The 21418-nt window shown below is 36.9% G+C and overlaps 1 protein-coding gene across 2 annotated transcripts in view; it reads left to right on the top strand.

Annotated features, from left to right (window-relative positions):
• THSD7A (thrombospondin type 1 domain containing 7A) overlaps positions 1–21418 on the top strand; it is a 454591-nt gene that overhangs the window by 349212 nt on the left and 83961 nt on the right. For both annotated transcript variants that reach the window (XM_047694998.1, XM_047694997.1), the window contains 2 exons: positions 9463–9657; positions 20037–20271. In XM_047694998.1, coding sequence (XP_047550954.1) covers positions 9463–9657; positions 20037–20271 — 430 coding nt within the window. The remainder of the gene's footprint in view (positions 1–9462; positions 9658–20036; positions 20272–21418) is intronic.

Raw genomic sequence — 21418 nt, 5'->3', positions numbered from 1 at the left:
TATACTAGATGGTGTTTTTCAACTATGCACCAGACACTGAGCTAGGCACTTAATTTTTTTAAAAATATCATTTAATATGCATAATAGTACCATAAAATAAGTACTATTATTAGCTTCCACTTTGTAGTTTAGGAAATTGAGTCTTGGAACAAGTTAAATAATTTACTCCAGGGTACATAGTTAATAAGTGGTAGAGCCAGAATTTGAACCAAGGCTGTTTGACTTCTCATTACTAAAAAAGTAAATTTGGAGATGAAATTAACAGTTGATAAGTTCAAACTCAAAAACAAAAATAATGAAGTCACAAGAAGAATTGTTCAAGAATAAAAATATGAAATAAAAATCTGGGGGAAATAAGGACAAATAAAACTGTATTTAATCTCAAATAATGCCAGAGGTAAAGTTATTATTTGAATTTCTGGATTTCCCATAATGCTTTTAAAACCATGAGTCATTTTACTTTTTAGTCACTAAAAATAAACAAAGCCAGGTAGTCTGGGACTTTCAGACAAACAAATAGTTAATAGGAAAGGACATAAAAATGAAGTACTGTTTTCAGTTAAATGAAGTTATTACATCCCACATCTTTATTCCAAATCACATGTGCATAACTTATTATTACATGCATAACATATATGCATATATACATGCACATATTATATGCACATATTATATGTGTAATATATTACACACATAGAGAACTTGCATAAAAATGTGCCATGATAGGGGTGCCTGGGTGGCTCAGTTGGTTAAGCATCAGACTCTTGATTTTTGTTCAGGTCATGATCTCAGAGTTATAAGACTGAGCCCCATGTCAGTCTCTATACACAGCAAGGAGCCCGCTTGGCATTCTCTCTCTCCCTCTCCCCCTCTCTGCCCTATCTCTCTTAAAAAAAAAAAAAAAAAAAAAGGTGTTATGATAATTGACGTTAAATAGGGATGCAATTCATGGGCCTGATGTCAGACTTTGCAGAGTATAAACGTGCCCTTTTTTTCTGCCCAACCCCAAGTGAAACCCTCAACCCAATTTATTAGGAAAGGAAGTCATGGATGTAGTGATTAGAGAGTTGTCTGCCTATATGTGCAATTTCAACTAGGAGTACCTTAAATTCAATGAAGCACAGAAATGCAGAGTTATGGTTGGATTCAGCCCTTAATCTTCATTATTTATTTATAATAAATCATGTTATTTATTGTACTTTGTTAAAATGGGCTTCATCTTAAAAATAAAGTTAAAGTTTGTGTTAGTGACCACATCAGTACATGGTGTTGAAAGGTGGATTCTGCTGGGGAGAGGAAAGCACATTTTTTACCTCAGGTTTGCCCAATTCATTTTGCTGCTCCAACAAAGGAATGAAAACATAGAGACTTGAGGTAACACAACAAAGGTGACAAGGAAGATAACATAGTGAGACCATAAGAGATATACTTACTAGGAATGGAAAGATTTTGAAGAATTGATGAAAAAGCAGGAAAATCCTGAAAGTAATTATAGTATGAAGATCCTAGATTACCCAAAGATATTTAAAAGTCAATAGCTAAATGTAAAGATTTCTTTAAAGAAAGAAAGAGAAGGTTAAGCTAAAGGTGATTAATTAGATATGAGTTTGTTTCAAGAATGGCACCAAACTGAGTTCCACAAGTAAGGAAGACTTTATTCTAGACTATTACAATAGAAACTGAAATTAACTCCATGGAAACAAAAGGCTGGAATATTTCTAATTATTGGATGAATTAGTGAGAAAGCAGTGGAGGACGTTAGGGGAGAGATTGATCAATGTGATATGTAGAATACATTGAGTTACTCCTGAGTTTGCAAATATTTTTCTCAATAGTTAAGTCATGTGTGTTTGCTAACTATTATCAGTTGAAGAAGTTGGAGACCTACCATCCTACGTAGACTGAGGTGTCAGGGCACTATCTCCTGTGATGTTTCCATGTCAAAGAAATGGTTCCCAACTACTTGAGAAAGATATTTCCTAGGTTCAAAGACTGAGAAGAGACTAGGAGAAATTTACATAAGTTTCAAAGGAACAGAAAAAGAATTTACAGTTTTGAGTTTTTCAAATAAATGCTTTAAAAAAAAAGGGAGGCCAGGAGCCTAAAGACAGGAAGAAACCTGTCAAGTTCAGTCAAACTAAGGGTAATGTCAAGGCTATCTTGATCAGGTTTTAGTAAATGAACAGTTAGAAATATATAAACATAGGTGGCCTTTTTCAGAAAAGCAAGGCATGTCCTGGGATTTCTAATCCATTTTTTTCCCCTCAGCCATCCAAAATTTATGCAAAGTTCTTAAGTTCTGACAGTAACTGAACCAAAGACTTCAGCTACGAAGATATTGAATGAGACAAAATCTCTGGCCAGAAGGTTCTCATAGGCTAATGGAGGTAAAGGTGAGTGGGTCAACAGACAATTATCAGAAGTCTTTACAGTGATATGTCTGCAGTGTTTGGGAACAGAGAACGTATAGCACAGCTCCATTTGGGGAATCAGAAAGTCAGAGAAGGTTCACAGAGGAAGAAAACACAGTCCTAAACAGTGCTTAGCAAGCAGGTAGGGCAACCAGACATGGAGAACAGTGTACACCAAATGGCAGAGGAGTAAGAAAGTAGCATTTCAGTTCATAGAAAAACAAATGGCTTTCTGTGGAGAGAATGTAGGGAAACCATGGGCAATGACAGACAATGAGGATTTCCTGTATCCTGGTAAAGAATCCAGCCCTCAGCTAGTAGGTATTAAGGACACTGCGATGCTTCTACTTGTACTTTAGAAACACACTTTTGGAGGTCAGGGTGGATGAGGGCTGCAGGAGAAATGGGAGATAGAAGGAGATAGGAGAAACGTGCACAAAAGCCTGGAAGAAAACATGGAGGCAGGAGGTAGTACATTGAATAAATCAGATTCACTACCTGGATGTCATAGCTGAGGGAGTGCAGGGATTAAAAATTATTGGGAAACTTCCCATTTATGAAGAAGAGATACGAAGCTTCTCTTCAAAAAGAAGAGGGAAGAAAGAGTTATAAGACTCAATTCGTGGGTCTTTTACCTCAATAAGCTGAGAGTGATTCCAGACTTACATATCTTATAGTTTTATAAAGTTCAGATAGGATAGTTATATGAAAATGCTCTCTGGAAAGATCCAGGCGAATATGAGACTTCATTCTTCTCCCATCTCAATTCTTTTTTGAATTTATATTGGCTATCAGTCAATAAATAAATATATAAGTGGCTTCCACTATCAGAGTCAGTATGAAATTTTAAGGCAATTTCTGAAGAATACAAAAGACATCAACAACTCAATAATAATTTTCAGGATTGCTACAGAGTTTGTTTAGGTCTGGTGAGGGAGATCTGTCCCAAAAATAGAGTACTAGGGGCTTTCTAAATAGTGTACTTCTTAAAAATCTTGGCTCTATATCTTGTTTCTCTTTGCTTTAATTTCTCCTTTCTCTTTACCTCCCTCTCAATTCCATTACACTGATGTGCTTCAATTGCCTTCTGGAGGTACACTGCACATACTACTACTGTGACTGTTAAAAAGCACCCATAGCAATCTGCACATTTCTATGACTAAAAAGAAATTAGAATAATGCAAGGAACATTTAGGGAATAGTGCTAAGCATGTATATCCCTGATATTAAAATACAATTAATTATATTTTTACTATATTAATGTTGTGTTCTTTGCTCATCTCCTAAACTATAAAAACCTTGAAACTATAAAAACCTTCATAAACCAAGACTTATCTTTTATATTACATTTAAGCTCCAGTACAATGAATGCAATAAACTTTCAGCATATACTTTTACCAAGAAAAAGAAATCTATCCTCTGATCACACTTCTCATTTTGTTTTATTTTTATGGAAATTGACATGAATTTTTAGTGTAATTACTTCAAACAGATGTTCAATTCTCTTATCCTGATAATAGGAAACACAGTACAATGAAAGGAGATATTTTGGAAGAGTTCATGAAAGAGTTTGGTGAAGTTCATGAAATAGACCAAATAGGGAAATTGGAGGGTTGCTTTAAAGATGTCAAAATACATGTTTAAACTGATTAAATGATGAATTATTAAAAACATATTCTTAAAATTGTATATGTGAAGACAGAGATTAGAACACATCAACTTAAACTAATTCAAATCTTGTTTTGAGTTCATAAAAATCAAACATTTTCATTTTATTTCTCAACCTTTTATATGGAGTGTCACAAACAGGTTTAAGCTAGATATGCTTTAGTTAAGGCTTCACAGTAAGATAGAAGTTGTAATATTTAGACAATGGTTTCATTTGTTTCTTTCTGTGTTACATATTTCATGTAAAATGTACATTTTTTAGGTTTGCTTAAGATGCCTAGAGCTTTATGGGGGAAAAATAAAAGTCGTAAAGCAGTCCTTTGAAAATTTTATGTTGGAACGTATATGCCAAAAAAAATGGTATATTTAATATACAATGACAAGAGTGTAGATTCTAAATGTTTATGATATCATATCCAGGATCTAGCTAAGAAATTGTCCTCAGAAAGACTAAAGGAAAAAAAAAAAAAGAAAGAAAGAAAGAAAAAAACAAGTTGCATTAGCTGTTGCTAAATGAGCTGTAGAACCACATCATTCACTATAATGTTAATTAGATTTATCAGCCCAGGTTTATTTGAATGCAAATACAGATAATCAAAGTCTTAAAAGGTTCTATATTGGGGACATATGGTAGTTGAAAATATCCTAACAGTAGGGTAATAGATAGGGAAAAATGAAATTTCCAAAATATTCAGCAGCTAAATTTTCATTCCATTATATGGAAAGACTATAAATTAACCTGATATTTGGATTTGTACATGTTTAACTTACTATCGTACATTTTCTGAAATAATGTCATGCAAAACAGTTCTTATCTAATTAAAATAATGTTTATCAATCAAAAACAACTTTCAATGTGAAGAAGAGGGATGAAATTATTTTCTGAAGCACACATAGGTAAAGACTTTATTTCCAGGGTTGCTTTTTATATTAAAAATAAGATAGGAGTTGCACTCCTAGAATGTGGTTGAAAATCACAAATTACGGAATTAACCTGTGATAGCCATAAACCCAGCCTTTCTTTCTCTCCTAATGTTTCCCTGATGATTCATGCCTGGAGTGCTCCTGGACATTTAGCTTAAAAGCACACACTTCCTAAGGATTCCAGTTAGTGGTCAATGCATTGAGTTGATTAAAGCACCCGTTGAAAGCAAATTCAAAGATCTTAACGATTTCGTGTTTTCATAGAACCGTTGCCATTTTTTCAATGGCTGTAAGCAAAAACATGTAACCTTGGATACGTCAACATGCCTAGTCTTTGTATCTGAGACAGTATACGCCGCCACTATGCTTCACTGTGTCCCAAGGAACAACTTAGAGTGCCAGTTTCTGGACTTTTCATAGACGAAGTCTCATCCATTATTAACTTTCTTGGCATCCCGCATTCTCCCTACCGCCATGCCAATTAAAAATAGATTGGGATTTGGTTAAAACTCAGTTCAAATCTTAGCTTCTTTAATTAAATTTCTGCTCTTTGAGACAGTAAACTTCAACTTGTTGAGCTTCAGTTTCCTTTAAAGTAAAAATCAGATGTTAGTACCTATGTCAAAAAGTTGTAGAAGGTACAAATTTCCAGTTATAAACAAGTCATGGGGATGTAAGGTAGGGCATGGTGGCTATAGTTGACTATTCTGTAATATATATTTGAAAGTTGCTAGGACAGTAAGTTTTAAAAGTCTCTATCGGTCGAAAAAAATTGTAACTCTGTATGGGAACAAATGTTAGTTGGATGTATTATGATTAATTATTTCACAATGTATGCAGATATCAAAGCATTAAGTTGTACACCTGAAACTAATGTTATCTTTCAGTCATACCTCAAAAAAAATGTTATGGTGACAATTACCTGAAGTGATGTATACAATATTCATAGCACAGTGCTTGACAAAAGATGGGCATTCAGTAATTGCTCATTGAATGTTTTCATCCAAGTATACCCTGTATAAAGGGAAGTCTAAAGGGAAGTCCCACAGAGAAACGATTGATATCTGGTATGAAGTCCAGATGAATCTGTAGCTACTCATTCAAGAAGCAGTCTGGTCCTATTCAAAACACAAGAGAAGAAAGGCAGAAAAATTCTAGAGCAATGCTTCTCAGATTTTATGTGCATGCAGATCACCTGGGGACCTTTATAAAAGGCAAATAATTTAGTGGATGGGATCTGAGAGACTGCATTTCTAGCAAACTCCAGCTGGTGCATATGCTGCCTGCCCACTGGATACACAGTAACAAAGTCCTAGAGCACTTGAGTGCATGGCAATTTATGAAATACTGTACTCAAATCCATATATGTCTAATCCAGCATTCTGTTTCCTGACACAACAGGTTAAAATTAAGCGATTCCTTTGTTCATTTAACAAAAGATTATTTAGTGTCTTTTATGTGCCAGGCACTGTTTTAGGTTCTAAGTATAAAATAATAAGAGAGAGAAAGATCATGCCCTCATTGGGTTTTTAATCTAGTAGTAGGGTTAGAAGATAAACTTATAAACAATTCATTAGGTTCCAGTGGTGAGTAAAGCTGTAATGAAAATAAAATGTAGTTATTGTGAGATTGTGTATGGTCAATAAAGCCTCCTCTGGGAAGGGGACAATTGAACCAAAACCTGAATATTGAAAAGTAGTCTGCCGTGAGATCTGAAATTGTCATACAAAGGGAAGGGAGAATGCCAAGTCCCTGAGGCAGTGATAAGATTATTCTGTAGGAGAAAAGGGGAAAAAACCATTGTGGCTAGACCATAATGCCATTATGTGGATGAAGAACAATGCTGAGCAGTCGGGAGCAATCAGAGCCAGGGGCTTACCTGGCCACGTTGAGAGGAGTGCAGTAAGGGCTGACATCTAAGGGAATTTAGAGGTTGAATCCAAGGTGGGTTTTAATAGCTCCACAGAGGATTAAGATGTGTTCTAGAACAAATGTACCTACCGGAGAATGCACCTGGCTGAGCGGAACAAGATGAGTGAAAAGAGCTAACATAAGATACCGGACACAGGTTGGAAAAAAAAAAAAAAAGTCATAAAGCAAGAAAGGTTGAAATTGTACATCCCTTTAGTTTACAAGAAAGAGAAATCTACCACTTTTGCTTTGAAAAGTAATTTTATTTTTTTTTATTTTTTTTTTAAAGATTTTATTTATTTATTTGACAGAGAGAGATCACAAGCAGGCAGAGAGGCAGGCAGAGAGAGAGGAGGAAGCAGGCTCCCTGCTGAGCAGAGAGCCCGATGCAGGGCTCGATCCCAGGACCCTGAGATCATGACCTGAGCCGAAGGCAGCGGCTTAACCCACTGAGCCACCCAGGCACCCCGAAAAGTAATTTTATAATAGCACCCACATAGCATACGTTCAGTTGCTGCAGAATGAGTTAAATTTTTCTGAGTAGAAATGGTTAAGTAACTGAGAAGAAATAAAACTGTAATTCCTGGGCACCTGGGTGGCTCACATGGTTGAATGTCTACCTTTGGCTCAAGTCATGATCCCAGGGTCCTGGGATCGAGTCCCACATCAGGTTCCCTGCTCAGTGGGGAACCTGCTTCTCCCTCTGCCTCTCTATCGCTCTCTCATGAATAAATAAATAAAATCTTTTAAAAATTAAAAAAAAAAAAACAAAAAAAACCTGTAATTCCTGGTTGATTATAGGCTAGAGCACCAAACTTGCCTTCCTTTTCACAGGATATTAGAAATGAAAGTGAAAGAGAGTAGATAGAACATTATAAGTAGCAGCAAAGAACTAAGACATATGTGAGTCCCCTCTTGCCCTCAGAAAAATGTTTAGCAGGAAGAAGAGTCATTATTACGTAAATTGTAAAATATTAAATACCTTGTATTGTAATGATTTTCGTATTCTACCTTCGGTTCCTATAAATCTACAATCTATCTTCATATTGTTTTACTGGGATGTAAGCCAAACCCTAAAGCCAATAAAAGCAGAATTAAAAGAGATCCCACAGATCACAGTAACTAAAGACTGAATGATACAATGATGAGTCCATTGTCATTTCAGTGAGTCTGACTTACTAGTAAGTAAATCTAATCATTTAAAGCCTTGCAGACTGGTGGCTTATTAAAGCTCCACTTGACTTCTGATTGTGTCTAATGATACAAGGCCCTGCAAACTAGTAACTATTAAGCTGTTAGAGCATTTCCAATTGACTTCTGATTTTCTATCTTGTTTCTCAAATATATGAATAAAGGACCATACATTAACACAATGCTCCTAGCCTTCCATCAGTGAGAAACAGCTCTGTGTTGCTTTTCTAATAGCAGTGAAAAGTAGCATAATTAGTCACTCTTTCTCACCTGAAGGTGTAATGGCCCAAGGCACACATTTGTGATATATTTATCCAGAATTATGGTCATGTTTTCTGGCAAAATAATAGATCAGCTTTTGCTTGTTTTTGGATTGTTTTGCTCTGTTCCACTGATGTCATTAACACCCTACATTAACCAGTGACGCTGTAGAATTCATTTCATATTCTATTTTGGTCATTTGTAATCCTTTTAGCTATCTTTGGCATTCATTAATCACAAAGACATTTTCTTCCTCATTGGCCTTTTGTACATCTCATTGTATTCATTCAACAAATACTAAAGGCGTGCCAGTCTCTAGAGCTCACAAGGCAAGGGAGGGAGTGGGGTCAGATGAAGCTGGGAAGAGAATCCGGAGCCAGGTCATTATAGGTCTTGTAAACATTTAAGAACTTTCATCTCTGTCTTAAGGGCAACAGGAAACTGCTGATGAGTTTTAAGTGCTGGAGTGACACCATCTTCTGCCATTTGCTTACCTTGTCATTTTTCTCTCCCTCTTCCAATGGGACCACTTAAACAGTTTTATGTTTTAGCCTATTGTTTACAAATCTTGGCTATTTCCAACTAACACAGTAATTTTTATGCGAAAAAAAAAAAGGTTGCCAGTCATACAAAAATAAATTCTCTGGGAGACACAGTTTGCAGAGATACCTGAGTTGGTTCATGAAAGTATATGGTACATGCTGTGGGTTGAGGTGTTATTTGTAAATGATGATGTAAATGGTACATCTCCAATAATGCAATAAAAAGGGGAATGTAATTCATTGATGTTCTTTATTGCAAGGTTAATATTATAAACAGAAAAGTCACTAACTGGGCAGCTATCTGTAGTAAAAAATCCTTTTAGCACTGTGCTTCATCTATACACCTAAGCTTCTAATAATAAAAGAAGCTTCAGTTAAGGGTATATATTTATTCCTTGTGTTCTTTTAACATCTGGCCATCGTGGGCATTGTTTTAGCTTTCTTTTTAACTAAGAACCAAATAACCTAATTTATCTTGGTGCCCATCTGGTTACAATTGCTCATTTTACATTTATTTAAAAATGATAGATTGTTCGTGATGATGTCTTCCCCAGGAGAAGAAGTTGACAGACAGCTGTGCAGAGATGCCATCTTCCCCATCCCTGTTGCCTGTTACGCCCCGTGCCCAAAGGACTGTGTGCTCAGCATGTGGTCTTTGTGGTCCTCCTGCTCACACACCTGCTCGGGGAAAACCACAGAAGGGAAGCAGATACGGGCACGGTCCATTCTGGCCTATGCCGGTGAGGAAGGTAAGGCTGGTCACCAGCTTCAGAAGTGGATTCAGATTCCTTTCTGAAGTTGGCATCTTTTTTTTTTTTTTTTTTTTTTGGTCTTTTGTGGTTAAGGTGATGCTATACAAAAATCTACTTCCAGAATCCCAGCAATTTAAGGAAATTTAATATCTGTTGACCTATGGAGCAACTTCTTTTCCCCAAAATTAATCTTGAAAATAGATCTTTAATAAAAGAAGAAAGACTTTAAAAAGTAGTTAGTTTGCCTTATCTCTCTCCTAATAATTGCTTTCTAGTTTGAATGCTAAACTTGTGCAAAAGTATGAAAATGGCTTCCCAAACTCCAGATGTGTCAGGTTTGATTATTTTTTTCTCTATTGCAGTAGTCAGTTTTTTCCCTTCGAGATGACATTATGCCTTCTCATAAACAGGCATATATGTTCAATAAAGAAGTGTTTTGTTTTTAAAGAAACACCAGCGTGACTATTACTTGAAGGAAAATTACATGGCTTCTCTGCCACTCGGGTTTTTGAACATAGGCTCTGAGATCCAGAAGTCTCATCCGTACATTGTGTTCATTTTTCAAATATGCTGCTCCTTAATCACCTCATCCTGTTGGGGGAATAAAGCATGCTTTGTCATTTATTCATACCTCACTTGTGTAAGCTTTATTGTCGAGAAATATAAGGCTCTTGGTAATTATCGCTCAAGCTTACATCCAAATGCTAATTTGGCCTCTGTGTGACTGGGTGATATAATGTCATACTTAATCTTGTCATTCTTGAGAATACCACAGGACTAAGAAAAACATAGAAGTCATCAAGTTCTATCACATTAAGGCATGTTCAGTCTCAAGAATATAGGTGTATATTATTTAAACCTTATCAAGCTGAATGACTCTTCTCCTCATTCACAGTTAGCACTAGTAAGTAATGATTTCTGTTTGTAATTTGCATGTGTTTCTCTGTGTATATCCCCAAATAATAATTTGTGGAGGAGTTTTTAGGCTGCCAGTTTTATTTTTCTACTTCTGAAACATTTTGGTGGTAGAAACCTGATAGTGTTTTTATTTCATCAAACGTGCTATCTATGAATATAATAGCCATGCAAAAATGTAATTACCTTAGTCTTAAGACCTGAGAGAAAAATTTAGCATATTTGACAAGTCAACCTATAGGAAAATTTAGAATTTTGTTTTAAAGTGTCCCAAGGGGCACCTGGGTGGCTCAGTGGGTTAAGCCTCTGCCTTCGGCTCGGGTCATGATCCCAGAGTCCTGGGATCGAGCCCCGCGTCGGGCTCTCTGCTCAGCAGAGAGCCTGCTTCCCTTCCTCTCTCTCTGCCTGCCTCTCTGCCTACTTGTGATCTCTGTCTGTCAAATAAATAAATAAAATCTTAAAAAAAATAAAAATAAATAAAAAATTAAAAAATAAAGTGTCCCAAAATATTTTTCTGGTTACCTTAATATAAATTGAACCATTTGGTACCACCCCCCAAAAAAGTGTATCTGGGAACCAAATAGAGACTAGAACATTTCAGAAAGTTATATTCCTTGTCTTGTCAAACAGTAACTCTAACCTTGCATTGATTATATTCAGACTTCAAACTCTATCAGCTCAGATTATGTCTTGGACTTCATTAAAATTAGATCTGTGGTCACCCTGCTTCCTATAAATCTATTATACTCTGCAGACACTTGCTGTGTGACTAGTAATGAGTGACTTTTCGCCCTGTGAGTCACATGGCAGAGGTTTTTTGCCATGCTTGCAGAACCCACCAGATCATTATTTCTCTAGACATGATGCTTCACACTGAGGTCATGAAATGCTTTAAAGGCAGAAATTTATGATGGATCTTTGATGTGTATCACCCACTTAGTTTGAAAGGGTGAGACTTCGATAATTTTTAATTAAGTCTAGTAGCTGCATCATAAGCAGGCTGTGCTGGAAAATTATAGATGTTTATATAGTAAATCATAAAGGCATGAATTCAAAACATAATTTTAAACGGAAACCATATAGGAAGCTGTCAGTGGAGAATCTGCTGCTGCTTGTCTCTGTTAATAACAGTTATAAAAACTGGTATAATTATAGGAGATATTTAAAGAGGAATCTGTGTTTCAAAAACTATTTAGTATCCATTATTCACTGGACATGGAAACTTTTTCTTGCTCACAAAATAAGTCTTGTAATTTTGAGCTCTTCTTAAAATTATTCAAAAACTTCATTTGCAGGAAGTTTTAAAATGTGGCCCCCTGCTAATTAGATGACACTTCATAATTCTACGCCAAAGTAGATCTTTCTAGTATTCCCCAAGAATTCATGTTTATATGTGTCAAACATGTTCTGAATTTTCTAAATCAGAAAATTACTGTGATAACCTTAAGGGGAAAGGTGACATTATTAAGATTAAGTATTGAGTGTTTAGACAAACAGCTTTCTGGTGAAATAAGTCACAAACCCATGTGCAAAGTACTGATCTGGGTTTACAAAGTCAATGCTGCTTCACAAAATAAGAGATAAACTTGTATTTATCTCAGGCATAACTTCACTGTTGAACATTATACTGAATACTGTATAACCTCTTGTATTAACAAGAGCACATTGAGTTGTTTTGTAGTAACAAACAGCTCAGCAGCTTAAAAACTTAAAAGAGATGGTCGGAGAAAGACAACTATCCTATGATCTCCCTGATATGAGGGAGAGGAGATGCAACATGGGGGGTTGAGGGGGTAGGAGAAGAGTAAATGAAACAAGATGGGATTGGGAGGGAGACAAACCATAAGTGACTCTTAATCTCACAAAACAAACTGAGGGTTGATGGGGGGAGGGGGTTGGGAGAGGGGGGTGGGGTTATGGATATTGGGGAGGGTATGTGCTATGGTGAGTGCTGTGAAGTGTGTAAACCTGGCGATTCACAGACCTGTACCCCTGGGGATAAAAATATATGTTTATAAAGCTGTAAAAAAAAAAAGAAAAAAGAAAGGATGAATCCCCAAGTTTTGTAGCAACATGGACGGGACTGGAAGAGATTATGCTGAGTGAAATAAGTCAAGCAGAGAGAGTCAATTATCATATGGTTTCACTTATTTGTGGAGCATAACAAATAGCATGGAGGACAAGGGGAGATGGAGAGGAGAAGGGAGTTGAGGGAAATTGGAAGGGGAGGTGAACCATGAGAGACTATGGACTCTGAAAAACGATCTGAGAATTTTGAAGGGGCGGGGGGTGGGAGGTTGGGGGCACCAGGTGGTGGGTATTGTAGAGGGCACGGATTGCATGGAGCACTGGATGTGGTGCAAAAATAATGAATACTGTTATGCTGAAAAAATAAAAAAAAATTAATTAAAAATAAAAAAAAACTGAAGTAATAAATATTTTAGAGGAAACCTCAAAAAAAAAAAAAAAAACTTAAAAGAGAAACTATTGCTCCTTTATGGGAACTTTGCCATGGCGTTGGGTGGCTTTCCAAGGCAGTCTCCACTTACACCTCCAAATGAAGACCTACTCCCCAATGCCAATGGAAGAAGTTATTTGGAAAGTCTGTCTGGTGATTTCTAAGCATCAGCATTAAGTTCTTCCATACAGAAGGGACTTAAGTCGTTTCTACTGACGTTTCATTGACCAAGCAAAATCATACAATCATGGCTTGAAGTTGAACCTGACTTCAGTCATGGCGCAGGGTGGGGGAGATGTAATCTTAGTGTGTGCTAGAGAAGAGGAGTGCTAGCTCCCGGTCTTACCCCTGATATACGTAGTTTTCTTATGGTTTGTGTGTCTGCGTGTGTGTATCTACATCTATCTTTATGTCTGTCTCTGTAGATGTATGATAAAGGATGATTCTCTATGCCCCCAATTCAGGAGATAAACCAAGCTTCTCCAGTTGTTGAAATGTTAGGACTTTTATCGATTATTTCTTTGTTCCTACTATGTGAATGATAGAATACAGAATAATACATCTTCTTCCCCATACTACTTTCTCTTCCTTTCCCTTTCCTTCTTCACTGTCTTTCTGGGCTCTTACTCTCTGCTCCTGAACAATTTTCTCTAAAAAGTCATTTGGTGGAGTCGAGTGGTTGAGCATCTGTCTCATCAGGTGGGGGGTCTGCAGGGTTCAGAGTGGATTATCAAAGCCCACAATGTAAATGCCAAAATAATATTAATCACAGAACATAACCCATTACATGAAATAGGAAACCATGGATCCATATTTCATATAAATAAATGAATGTATTAACTGAGCATCTAACCATGAGCATTTTATTTAGTCTCAAGTATCTCTCTAATGGAGAAGTATTACAGACACCACCTTAACCCAAGGATCAAAATTTAAATCATTGGTAGTGGAGCAAAGAAAAATCATGTGTTCCTGGTGTGATGCAATGATAAAATGGCATCAGGTCTGTGATGTCCCTGTCAAAGATGCATATTGTAGAATGTCCCAATGAACATGAGGAAATGTCCCAATTGAAAAACACTGAAAAACAATAACTGATCTTTAATATCCTGAAGAGCCAAGGAGCACTTAATCATGAAAATTAAGAAAAAACTGAGGAACAATTCCAGATTGAAGGAGATTACCAAAACATGATACTTAAATGCAAAACTTGGTTCTAGATTTTTCCACTGTAAAAAGGGTATTTTGAGACAGTTGGAAAATCTGAATAGGTATGAGGATTAGATGGTAATAATGTGTCAATGTTTGTTTCCTGGTTTCCTAATCTCGAATATTGAATGTGTTTATGTAGGAAAATGCCCTTGACTATAAGAAATAAACATTTAAGTATTTAGGGTAGTGGGTATCGTTTCAACAACTTTGTCCAAATGATCCAGGGAGGAAAATTATTGATAATATACTTTGAATTTTCCTATAATTTTAAGCTTGGTTCAAAATTGAAACATAAAAATTTAATAAAAAAACGGCTTGAATATAATTGCTTTTTCATGCAGTCTTGAGGACCACTTTATAACCTATTGTTAGCAACAAACAGAAATTATCACAAAAGGATTCTTATCCAAATGTCATTTGGAAAGCAAATACAAATGGTAGCAACCAGAGATAGTAAATATGCTGAAGAAAGCAAAAATATATCTTTTAAACTTAAAAAAACAAAAGGGGGAGTGTGCGTGTATGTTTAAATAAAATTGGTATTTCACTTTTTGGCATTGTATAACTCAAGGTAAAAATCTTCCTTGTTTCGGGTAAACTATGGGGTGGGTCCCAAAATACTTTAAAAATATTTGAGGAGGAGGATGCAGAGATCATGTCCAGATTTTTGTGGAGTTTTCTATAGCCTCTGAGACTCACATGGTCATCCAGGCCTTCAGTGGTCCCTGGTTTGCAGGCCGCAAATTGGTGGCTCAGGTGTATGGCCAGGAGCATTTTCGCAACAGTGACCTTTCTGTGCGACCTTGACCCTATTTCCTGGACTTGCACTTGCCTCTTGTTTCCTCTCGGTTTTATAGAATGATTCATTAGTGTCTCGGGCTTAACCACCCAGTGCGGGGATAAGTGTGCAGATGTTACTGGCCCTGAACAAAAATTGTGTTGGGAAGATATGAAAGGAAGCAAGCTTTTAACACTTCAGCCTGACATATTTTTAATATATAAATAGTAGTATGTTGAATTTGAATAAGAAATTTAAAATTAATGTTAGATTTATAGCCATCTGAATTTTTTGAAACCATGTTTAAAAAGAAAAACTGATTTTCAAAATGTTTTCCACTAAGCATAATGACAACTTCTGTTAGCTCTCATTACATGGTTAATTATCCTTACAAGAGAAAGAAATGAAAGGATTTTTTTTTTTTTGGAAAGTTCAAAATGACCTGATACTATAACTTCATCAGCCAAATTTTAGTGTGTCTTTGCACCTGCTTTATAAATACAGAAAATAGATGCAAGGTGAATAGAATTATGCCAATTTTTCTCACATAATTAGCAGTCTTCAAAAATTATATTTTAAAATATAAAACATTGAGGAGGTAATATTGGTATTTTAACTTTGGGTTTTCACAGCTAAAGGGCCTAAGGATTACTTTTGTTCCTGGACAGATTTGAAGAATCCAGAATCCATTATGTATGTACAGACTCATGGAATTCTGCCTTCCAAGTAAAAGTACTGTCACTTCCTCATCCTCCCATTCTTGACTTTGAAAACGGAGTTCTGTTTCCGTCTGTCCCTGCATGACCACAACCGCCACACAAGATTTATGCGGACCCCACAGTGGAATGTCATCTTCCTCTCTCTGCAAGGGATAACAAAGGAGGGGAGTAGGGATGGCATGTGACAGCGAAATCTTCTGAGGTTCTCTGCGGCTAACATTCTTCCCTTCAGTTCCCCGAAATCATGCCATCGCCAGTGTGTTTTTTTGTCCAGGGGTGGTCTGCTGTCAGGGGCATCCAGGCTGCTATAAACAGGCAAAATTACAAGCATTTTAAAACTGTAATTCATGTACACTGATAGCCACTTCTTAGCACGAGCCCCGTCCACTTTTTTACCCGTATTGCCTGTTGTTTCTCTGTGTGAACTTGGGACTCCAGAGGACTGCATCTGTATTGCTAATTCCCAGCATCACGCCTGCCTGCCATGCCTTGGCTTTTAGTAGCTCTTCTGCTTAAGGAAAATGTTCCCTTCTTTCTCTCCCTTCCCAGAACGCTACTTGTCAAAATCCCACTCCTTCAAAACTCACCTCAGCACCTCCTACTGAGAGGCATTTTTCAGCCGCCCCAAAATGAACAGAATCTTAACGCTTTTGAATCTCAGTGGTGCTACCTCTTTTAACATGATTACTGTATTCCACCTAAAATTATACCCATCTGTATGCTTACCCATCCCTACTACTTTTCCCCACTGCTTTATAAGATCCTTGAGAACAGCAAAAACTATTTCTAACCCTTGTATCTGTCTCTTGAAATATTGGCCGTAAACATTGCATACTATAGAACTCAGTATACATGTTTCCACTTAATGTTTTGAACAAGGTTCTTTTATCTTTTCAGTCTTTTCATTTAAATTATAAGGACTTCAATGCCGGAACCAGAAACACTACAGCTCTGTTCAAATGTATGTTCACACAGCATTTATAGGCTTGATGTGGAGAGGAAAAGTCACTTTTTCATTTTTATAAGAAAAGTTTCACATTATAATAGTTGGTATTTTAATGTAAGTGTAGACGTTAAGATATACAGTAGAATTTCATCGAAGGATTATAAAGTCTTTCCACTTCATGAAATGATAGAAAACCTATATAGTCACATTAGTATGAAGCATATATTTTTATGTGTCTGAGAATTTTTTTAAAATACCAATTATCATTAGTTTTGTCATAGATGACATTTTATCATTTCCCCAGTACTATGGAAATATTCCCATGTGTCTGGAATTAGATCTTCCCATAAATAATAAATAAATTCAATATTATATCTATCAATTTTTCTACCATAAAATTATTCCCCAAACAACAGGACGATGCTGCAATGACTGATTACCCAAGCCATGCTTTTGAAATTGCCATATCGTTGTTACAATTAAGGCCACTTTGGGGCTTATCTGCACGAGTATCCTGACATCCAACCAAAACTGCTGATGTGGCTTTAATGTGGATTGGGGCAAGAAAATAAATAGCCTTTCTGTCTATAAACTTAACTGCCATCTTGCAGTTCCTTGACACCCTATGCTGATGCCGTAGAAGTTTTTTTTCCTATCACATGTTCTAAAGTCAACGAGTCAATTCCAATGTCAAAAACAATTCAAGAGTTTAGAATCACAGTTGAAACAGCATACATATGCCCATAGTGAAAATGAGGTAAATAAATGCTTTTTTCATAGAAGATCAACAATTTCACTATTAAATAAATATAAAGGTATGGTTAAAATGATTAACTAAAGTGTATACGTTTCACGCCTATAATTAGGTGTTTGTCTTAGAGATAAGATTGGGTAAATCTAGAGCCTCAGGGAATGGGTTATAAGAGTGCTCATTTATTTCTCCCGGATCCAATTAGTATGTTTTAGAATCCATTCCTATTCAAATCCTAAACTTCTTTTCAGAGGCTGCCAGGGTCACTGAGCTGCGTGATGGAGGACAGGCTGTGATCTGTGACAGATGTTTTCACCACCATGAAGCAGGGACTTTAATGAAATGCTGCTTAATGCAGGTTATTCTGATGTTGATCCCCTGCTCAACACGGTATAAATGATTCTGAATTGCAGTTAAATTCTCACAGACACTGCCTACCGATGTATTTGCTGAGTTAGAGGGTGTATTAATAGTAAGTGAAACGGTAAATGAAGACCATCTCATGGGGTAGTTTGTCTATGACTTTAACTCATATCTCAGAGTTTTGGGCCCTCTTCCGTCTGAGGATCACTAGCTATTGAATCACCTTTTCTTGTTTAACAACCAGGTATTTTCTTCTTCTTCTTTTTTTTTTTTTTTTAGACTTTATGTATTTATTTGAGAAAGAGAGAGAGAGTAAGGGGAGGGGCAGAGGGAAAGAAAGAGAGAGAGAGAGAGTCCCCGCTGAGCATGGAGGCTGATACGGGGTTCCAAGACATTGGACCCCGATATCATGACCTGAGCCAAAATCAAGAGTCTGCTGCCCAGCTGACTGAGGCACCCAGGTGCCCCAAAAATCAAGTATTTCCTTTCCTAAAATTCAGAAGACTACATAAATTCAGATAGATTAAATCCAAGGGGTACATAAGTTAAAATAGATTAAATTATCAATAAAATAAGCAATAAATTTCTCCTATACTCTGCTTGTAACAATATAAAGCTTCTTATTTTTATAATTGGCATTATAAATAGCATAGTGGTAAGAAACTGGGCTCCATAAATTCTGACCTGTTACCATTATATCATTTAAGTTGTATTGGCTCATCCACTTTATAATTTTTAACTTGTAATGCAGTTTGGGGTATAAAATGAGGTCCCCCTACAAAGTACTTATAACAGAGCTAGCCCATAAAAAATGGTTCCATAGTGACAACTTCACACCATATTCTATTGATTAAAAGACACAGCCCTTTTACCTTTTATCATCTCTGCAATTATGGCATCTTATAATGGCTGTATTTTAAAACCACAGCAGCCAGACAGCAATTAAAACATAGCTATCTTTGCTAGTACCTGAATTTTATTGTTATTCCTGGTGGCAATAGCGATTCCATGATATTTCTGCCCAAAATAAATAAAAACAGCTAAGAACTGTTCCTCAGTTGCTTGCTTAAATCTTTTGTTGACATCTTCTGGTACAATTAAAAATGTGCCAACATCAAAACTTAGAAATGAGTACCAGTACCTTGGCAGAAAGCCCTGGAGACAGTAGGAAGCTCTTAAAAAAAAAAAAAAAAAATCCTGCATCATCAACACTTTTGATACCACAGGGATGATTCTGTATAGGAGGGCAAACTTTGATGAGTGTGAGTTAAAATGTGACTCAAAAGATTTGGACTCTGGGGGCGCCTCGGTGGCTCAGTGGGTTAAAGCCTCTGCCTTCAGCTCAGGTCATGGTCCCAGGGTCCTGGTATCAAGCCCCGATTCGGGCTCTCTGCTTGGCAGGGAGCCTGCTTCTTCCTCTCTCTCTCTGCCTGCCTCTCTGCCTACTTGCAATCTTTGTCTGTCAAATAAATAAAATCTAAAAAAGATTTGGACTCTGAATGTAAAGGATATTTAGGAATGTCTTCCCTTTGTGTGCAATTGAGTGATATATTTTTAAAAACCATGTAAATGAATCCTACAAATCTATTTCAGTAAGTGTACAGTAAAAATTAGGGTTGATCAAGAAACAGTGTAGCATCGTTTAACTTGTAGCCATCGCTCTTTCTTTGACATACAAAATGATAATCTATCTTCCAGCCAATGACATCCTAGATTTGAAGAAACATGGTACACTATCATTACTACATGGCTTTTCCAGTAACACTGTGGAAGATCAGACAGCATCAGTTGATTTTAAGCCCCCGTTTCACATCACCCTAAAGCCCAATGCATTAAAATATGTGGTACTTTAAACCATGTATTTAAGATTTTCAGTTTGGGGGATAACATGTGAAAACACAATGGGTTTTCTCCATCTACAGAATCTCAATCCCCGTGTTTCCCTTCGTCATTTGTACCTCATTTTCTGCTTCTCTGGAGCATAATGCCTCTTTGAGGTCCTCCATAGTCCCCCAAAACAAAAATCATGCATATTACATAGCTTAAAATTTAAGCTGGAGGATGCCAAGTGGTATTAGATGACTATGTAATTTGCCTTCCCAGCAGTGTGCTGGCCACTTAGTATGCGCTAACAAATGACAGGTATCATTGTTACTCTAAATTTCGAAGAAGAGAGAATGGTGAGTTTCCTGTCAGTACCATAGCTAATCCTCTTCTGTTGTTCATTTTTGTAGGTGGAGCTCACTGTCCAAATAGCAGTGCTTTGCAAGAGGTGCGCAGCTGTAACGAGCACCCCTGTACCGTATACCACTGGCAAACTGGTCCCTGGGGCCAGTGCATCGAGGACACTTCAGTGTCGTCCTTCAACACAACCACAACTTGGAACGGCGAGGCCTCTTGCTCTGTTGGCATGCAGACAAGGAAAGTCATCTGTGTGCGGGTCAACGTGGGCCAAGTAGGACCCAAAAAGTAAGGGCTTTAGAATGACGAGGGTAAATCCTGTGGCTAGCCATGCAGAGGATTGGCTCAGGCTTCACTTGACTTTTCATGCTTGTCACACCTGTCCTCAAGAGCAGGCTGTGTTTGTTTTGAATGTCAGCGGCTGATAAAGTTCTAACAGCATAGGAGTCTTGTACCTGGGATCTGTAAACTCCATAGAAATATTTCTGTGTGGTGCCCACTTTCAGTTTTACGGCAGCACTTTCTCCTTTTATTAGGCTAGTGAGGCTGTGAAAGGAGTGCTTGCTCTGGGCCTGTGATCAATAATGACAGTGGATGACGTCCTAGCATCGCAGGTCATCTGTGACCTCCTGTGTACCCGTAGGCTATGGAGTCTGCCACTCTGGTTTAATTGGGCTCTAGCCTTCTATCATCTGCCTTTCATTTTCCCTAGAAAATACTATATCAAAAATACTGAAGCCAAACTTATTATATCTTTTAATGGTTAAATGAATAACCATTTACTTTTGAAAGAGAGCCTTGGGATAGGATGAGTGCTATGGTAAGTAGAAAAACCATCAGTTTCTCACTGTGATTACAAATAGTGTAATAACAAGGCAAACGATTTGCTGGAGGGGAGGACAAAGAACCAGAAGAGTTGGCATATTATATGTGCCCTGTGAGAAATAGAAACAAAAACATGTCACAGCATAACTGAGCTGGTCAATTATTTGAGAAAATTAATAAATCATCTCCAAAAACATATTCCTTTGGGGGGGCACTTTTATCTTTTGAGATATAGACAGCATAAGTCTTTGAGAATTCAAATCTTCTTAGCCATGTGAGACAGGGAAAGTCAAACCAGTCAGTTTTGCTCTGGTATGAAAACAGCCTCGAAATTTCCAAACTCTTGGCCAGGTGTTTCAGTATAATGTGCGACCTTAAGCATGCTCCTTAACTGATTCTGGCCTTAGTTTTCAAAGTTAATTGAAAGGATTTGATTAAAAAAATAGTAATATAAGCACTCAATAAATCTGGGAAAATATTATTTTCTCTTAAGAATTTGAGATCCTTTCTAATGTTTTGGGGAAATGATAATAATGTAGCTGATGTGTGGAAAACTTCAGGGGATAAATAATAATCCCATTAAGAGTTGTTATTATGTGGCCGGGGTTCC

Source organism: Lutra lutra, chromosome 11, assembly GCF_902655055.1.
Source record: "Lutra lutra chromosome 11, mLutLut1.2, whole genome shotgun sequence".
In the NCBI taxonomy this organism is placed as follows: domain Eukaryota; kingdom Metazoa; phylum Chordata; class Mammalia; order Carnivora; family Mustelidae; genus Lutra; species Lutra lutra.
The sequence above is the reverse complement of the archived record's forward strand: the minus strand, read 5'-3'. Positions and strand labels throughout refer to the sequence as shown.